General features: G+C 36.8%; 1 protein-coding gene across 2 annotated transcripts in view; it reads right to left on the reverse strand.

Annotated features, from left to right (window-relative positions):
- The window catches only part of LOC103465889 (acidic amino acid decarboxylase GADL1), a 34,100-nt gene that overhangs the window by 11,461 nt on the left and 15,845 nt on the right, over positions 1-6,794 (reverse strand). Inside the window, exon 1 of one of the 2 annotated variants that reach the window (XM_008411091.2) lies at positions 3,679-6,749. The exons of the other annotated variant lie outside the window; for it this stretch is intronic. Within the exon in view, the coding sequence (XP_008409313.1) occupies positions 3,679-3,709 (31 nt within the window). The 5' untranslated portion in view covers positions 3,710-6,749. Of the gene's footprint in view, positions 1-3,678; positions 6,750-6,794 lie in introns of those variants that run through there. 2 annotated transcript variants of the gene reach the window in all.

Genomic DNA, 6,794 nt, shown 5'->3' on the forward strand with positions numbered 1-6,794 from the left:
TATATATATATATATATATATATATATACATATACAAATATACTAGTGAATTAATGTGCGTCTGTGTGTGTTATGACTCCTATGATTTTGTATTCGTTCAAATTTTTCTATTTTTCTTCTTGCATTATTTGTTGCATGTGTTGCCTTTTAGTAATATAACTAAATTTGTTAAAAGCAAATACTAGCATTTCAGCACGTATTAAATTATTTTCTAGTTTCTTTCCTTTGGTTTGTTATTTTGTTTGTATTTCCTTTTAACTCATGTAAAGCACTTTGAATTGCCTTGTTGCTGAAAATGTGCTATATAAATAAAATTACCTTACCTTACCTTACCTTACCTTACCTTACCTTACCTTACCTTACCTTACCTTACCTTACCTTACCTTACCTTACCTAGTCAGCTAAGGCTGGCAGAACATTTGCAATTTATATGATACCTGACGTAACCCAAAAAGACAACTTTTTCTCAAAGTTTGGCAAATTTCACAAGGTGACCTAAGTTTCCTCATAGCCAGGGGTGAAAGTAAGGGGGTACGGCAGGGTACTGCGTACCCTTAAAAGATTTAGCGGGGGTACGCAGTACCTGCAAGAGAGGGGAGCGGCTGTCATCTGTAAAAAAATCAACGGGTTCACTGTGCAGCTGTGAGTTCACCCATTAATCACCCGTGACTGATTAGTTTTTCAAGAACAATCTAAAACACGACTTAATCAGTTAATGAATACCTTTTTTCTCATTTCATATTGTTTCTTAACTCTTGGTGCTTTACTAGAGCAGGGCTGCAATACGTCAATCGCGGAAGATTTTTAGTTGATCTCGGCATTAGGTGACAAACTGAACGCCGCCAGGACGCTGAGAGCAGCACGTCCTCCTCTGATTGGCTTAAAATGTTTGTAACTTTATTAAAGAACAACAAAAAAATCAACAAAACGTGTTCAAATTAATGACCCAACAATAATAATCTCAGTAATTATTGTTTCAACAAGTTGTTGCGCAATTCTGTGCGTTTCGCTTCCATTACCAGAATAACAAGCAGAGCAGGAGTTTAAAATTAACTAATCAACCACCTCTGTGTACAGGAACCGCTTATTAATGATAGCAAAATAAATATCAAGCCTGCAAACCTTATATCGTAACGGACTGAATGTTATGTTTTTAACGTAATCTCTGGTCGACTTGGGGAGCGCAAGAGGTTGCCATGGCAACGGGTGTGTTACGGAGTGAAGCTTCTTCAAACAAAACGGAGGCTCGTATGTCTTTTACTGAACCTTTCTGTTCAGTTYTTTATTGAAGAGAGAAAACGGCGACAGCTGATAACGGCAACAGCTGTTCGTAACCAAGCCAACCAAAATATCAACMAAGCAAGATAGTGACAAAACAGAACCAGATACTTAAGCATTCTTCAAAATAAAAGACTTCTTCTATTCAAATAAATCATGTCTTGCACTTAAATATATTTCACTTCATCCTTGTAATTATATACAATCATGTTCAATTCAATTAATAATAATCATGTAATCTATGCTTAACATATAATTGTAAATCAGTCACTTATCATACTGAACAACATATAAGTGTAAAAAAGTCACAACAGGGTGTGCTTAAATGACAGAGAGAGACGGAGAGTAAAAAAGTGGTTTAGAGTTGATCACCTGTTCGGGTTGTTTTACCTTTGTTTACCTTTGTTTACCTTTGTCTTGGCGCATCACAGCCGCTGTAATTTCTGAACGTTCAATAAACTACAAACTTGGACTAATTATCTTGTTAGTCTGTGAGTATACGTCATTCACAACAAACATCAAACATGGTAAATATATTTCATTTAGTATTTAACAAACAAATGGCTTCTACCGAGATAATTATGTGAAATTAAATTAATTGTCTAATATAAAAAAAATTGTTTGGTGCTGTCGGGCTCAGAGTCTGAGAGGCTTGTCCTTTATCAAACAAATTTTTTTTGGCTCTTATATAGTGGAAATATTGATGTTGATGATACTTTCTCTAAAATAATAACCTTTCTCAACCTTTATAGCTCCACTGTTGAAAATGAGGCTCTAACTTTCACAAATGACATTGAAATAAAATCCAGTCCAACATCTGGTTTGAGGTGATTCATCTGGAACTTTTTGGAGGAAAAATATCCCAACTTCAGAAGATGAGCTTTAACCTAACAGAGCTCTGTGGTTCCTCCTGTCAGTATGAGAGCCAGGATGAGGAGGCGCCATGTTAGGAAGAGAAGTGGAAGCTGCAGGATCTTCAGAACAAACAGGTCATGATTATCCCGATTATCCCACTGTCTGGACACAGGATCAATAGAACCAGTTTAAAAGTTAAAATGAATGGTTATGTGCCAGACAAGGAAAACTGGGATGCCCTCCATGCCATGATGTTCAGAATTTAGGTCTCATGGCATCTCAAGGTGTCGACATTGCAACCAGTGGGCTGGAGGAGGAAATACAGCTTTATTTTGTAGCAATTCAAGAGCTACCAGCTTTTAGCGCTTTGCAAAAAAATTAAACAGCACAGAAACTCCAAAGCACACAAATATATATATTTTATTTATTTATTTTTTTGTCATAGTACCCCCAAGATTTAAAAACTACTTTCACCCCTGCTCATAGCTATGAGGAAACTTAGGTCTTAAACCTAGGTCACAGCAACCTTAACAAGAGACTATGATAATATACGTATGTGCGTGCGTGCGTGCGTGTGTGCGCGCGCGCGCGTGTTTGTGTAACATTTCTGCAGTTTCACAATGAATGGACAAAATATCTTCCACCCCTCAGCCCCAGCAGCTTGTGAGAGCATGGCCCGCCCACTAAAGTCAGCCTTCCTCGTCCTGGACTGGAAGCTGCTTTTTTTATCATTATTTTTACCTCAGAGTGGTAAACTTTCTATTATTTCTGTCTCAACTTGGTGCAACAGAGGCTTCCGTACATCCCATTTCTCATAACTTGCGGGGGACAGACGGCACAGAAAGCCCTCTGTCCCTTGCACTTTTTTTTACAGCCGCGAGTTTTTCCGAGCCGCCTTTAAAACGCAACATGAGCGCTAAGATGCTCGCGCGGGTTTGCAGTTTTTTTCCCCAAATAAAACTGAGTAAGCTGAGTAATGCTGTTGGATGCATATGATTTTAGCTAAATGGTGACTCGTTAATCCATACCAATATATCACTTTAACATAACAAGAAGCCAATAGTTTTGTCTGTTCGGAGGTGGACTGTAGTAACTTTTTTGGGAAAAATGTACTTCTAAGAGTATTTTTACTGCACTATACTTCTTACTTTACTTGTGTACTATTATGTACTACTACTCTTATTTGAGTACCTTGGTTTTGCATTTATTGTTTATTTTGTATTAATAGACATTATACTTTTATCTCAAGAGTTAGAAACGTTTGTTTATCATCTATATTAAATTAAAAGCCCGTTCTCTGTGCCCTTCCAAAATAAGCCATTGCCCCCCTCTGGAGCCGGGTCTGCACCCACATGGACGTTATAAAATATGTCCACGTGCATCAGTAACAGCCTTGTACACGTAGCCAGTGTCTAAGAAAATTGTATGTATATTATGTACTGGAACATTTTTTTACGGTTTTAGAATAATAAAATGTACAAAATAAATGAAATGGCAAACTCTGGAACGGAAGGACACAACGGGAAGAGAAGTGTTGCATCTTACCTTTGATGTGCGTTTCTGTACTTGAAGCCATTCTTTTAGTGTCGTCCTTCTTTTCGTGCTGCTAACTTGAGTTATGTCTGCAGTTATATGTCGCGCTGCCCTCTAATGACAAGCTATAGTTGGCTGTTATTAAACAGCGGCTAACTGGAGAGTTTTAGCGAGTTGTCAGTTTTACGAGGACATGTCAGGGCAGAGAAGCGGAAAATTCCACAAAAGATGCTGCTTTAAGAACCAATGGTCCGTCCCTTCTCATATTACAGTGGTTCCAAATGTCTGTCTTTTCCCTGGATGGATCTTTATGGATCACGTTCTTGTGGACATACGAACAAGAATAGTCTAGGTTTTCATCTATGCAGTATTAGAACCCGATAGCCCCTTGCGTGTATAGCAAGCCGTTCTAACAGTTAATTGCCAGACTTGCCATCACCTCACAGATTTCCAAAAGGACGTGCCTACGTGGAAACGTTTTTAAGTACAGCAGAGGATTCGGAAAAGCCTGGCGAGTGGGACAGGGTGTCAGCAGTGGTCCCTGTTAGTTTGGATTTCAAGTCAAAATCTGAAACTCTTGTCTTATATTTGTTACAAACAGAGCATCATATTTCATACATTTATGTCAGCTAATTTTGAGGACTATACCTTATAACTAATGAAAACCCAGAATTTAGTTTCTCCATAATATTTAATATTACGTGAGAACAATAAAAAAAAATATTTTAAAACACAATATGGGGTACAGGAAGCTTGCTCATGTACTGTATGTGTGCTCAATGATTGGTAAGGGATCCTTTTGTATGAATTATGCATGAAGGCATCCAGCCTGTGGCCCAGTGAGGCGCTAAGGAAGCCCAGGTTTATGACAAGCTTTTTTTGTATTTATTCAATATCTTTGACGTCATCATTAACATCAATTTCACATCTATACATTTCTAGTTATACTTTTGCCCAAGCCAGATCAACATTTGATGCTGGTCCTAGGAAACATTTGGCCAACTAATAGACATTTTTGGTCAACTAATAGGAGCAAAAAGTAGAAGTTTTATTCTAGTAGCTCTGCTGTCTTCACTATGCCTTTTTATGCACTAGCTGACATTGTGTCTAAACAGTTAACTAGCTGGCATTCAATGTGAGAACTAGCTGACACAAATCATGCTCTCTGGTTAGTAGTGACATTTAAATGCGTGTACCATTTGACTCGTGTGACTAAAAGTTTTAACAAGTTAACAAGTTGACTCTTGTGCAACAATAGGTCAAGTTATGTTATAAATAATCAATAATAAATGCCAAAGGAAATTATTAATGTAGATGAAAGATACCAACAAAGACCGGATGTACACTCATCAAAGCTTTGAACATTTTACCTATTCACTAGTGCAGCTAAAACATATTAGCTAGTTAACTTATACTGGTACATGTGTTACTAAGACATGTCCCAGTGTACTAGATAGTACAGTTGACAAAAATGCACCAGTTCATTAGTAACTTCCCTTTTGGCCCAGATGTCAGTTAGAAAGGTCTAAAATGTTCACTGCTTCAATGGTTGGGGCCATTTCAGATGTACTATTGAATTAATGGATCTAAAAATGTCGACTGGTTAACAAAGGCACCTTAGAGCATCAAATGTTTACTAGTTACTTATATGTAATTTTTTTTGTCTGTAAGACTAGGACAGAGTAACTGACAGTATAACAAAGGCAGAGGAATAACATGCAAACTGAGATGGCCTTGGCTAAGTTTACAACCTCAAACTCTCATTCTTCCAAATCACCACACCACGCAGCCAGGGACTCCACTGTCAGTTGAACCCATATATTTATCCAGGTCTCAGGGGTTTTTTAGGTGGTAATCATGCGTGTAATTATGCAATTATGCTCCTATAAAGTAAACAAAGATCCACAGGAATTACAAAAGATTCCAGTCATGCTCTATGGGAAGTTTTTTTTTTTTTCTTGAGAATTACATCTGTCAAAATGTAGCTTCCCTTTTTAATGTTTTGTACACATAATGCCCCATGGTGATGTTAAAAGATCAGCAGTGGTACGGAAAAAAAAAAAAAAACTGAATCAAAAATAACTTTTATGGATTCAGTGGAAAATGTGAGTTGGGCCGGAAGTTAGCAGGGTCTTACAGGGCCGCCAGCCCCGGGCCCTGGCACTGTGTGGTTCTCAATACTATTTAATGATAAATAATAAATTATCACCTCTGATAAAACAAAACGTATCTATGAGACACTGCAAATTTTAGTGAGAGAAGAAAAAAAACTTTTTTTTCTAAATGGATGAAATGTTTACCTTTGATAAATAATCTCTATTTTTTGGCATTTAATAACCGCACCAAGGTATGTTCTTCTTCAAACTCTGATTTTATTATCATTTCGATTAAATAAAGTCCTTTCTCTCACCATCAAGTCAGTGCAGACAGGATTTCCTGGGATTTTATTTTTTGTTATAACATTACCAAAACCCTGCAGTAACATTGATAGATTCTAGTCCAGATGTTTCTCTAGTTAAAGATGGCTGCAGTTCAGCTAATCTTGTTAGGGCACTAGTTGAAATCAAATGTGTTGAAGCAGGGAAACTTCCAAAGCAGGGCAGAAACACTAGTCTTGTCTGAGCAAATACAGTGACTTGGTCATAGAGGTAGTCTAAACACAGAGAACACCGCCACCTAGTGGTACGTTTGCTTATCTTCCTGACCTTCATTAAACTTTTGCCCTGTCAAGCTATAATAAAGTAAAAATAAGTTTTACTCACTTTGACCGCAAATGTTACATGGCCTTGTGAAGAAAGAGAACTTGTAATTTCTGATAAATGTTTACACAATAAGAAATTTTATATCATTAAAAAAAATACCATTCTAATTCTATTTTTATGTCTTAAAATAAAGAAACAAAGCTTTTCCAAAAGAAAGATTGGCATATTCTTAGGATGTTGGGATTTGTGATAAATTATGCATGAAAAAGATACCCCTAATGACAGGAAAAATAGAGTTGACGGGTGAAATTTATAATTTAAATTCGTTGATGATGTGCTTCAGCACAGGAATATAAAGTAATTTAATTTAATTTTAATAATTATAATTATAGTCTAGCTTTTCAAATGATATCAGTAATACAAAAT

The sequence above is a fragment of the Poecilia reticulata genome, linkage group LG6 (genome assembly GCF_000633615.1).
Source record: "Poecilia reticulata strain Guanapo linkage group LG6, Guppy_female_1.0+MT, whole genome shotgun sequence".
NCBI lineage: Eukaryota > Metazoa > Chordata > Actinopteri > Cyprinodontiformes > Poeciliidae > Poecilia > Poecilia reticulata.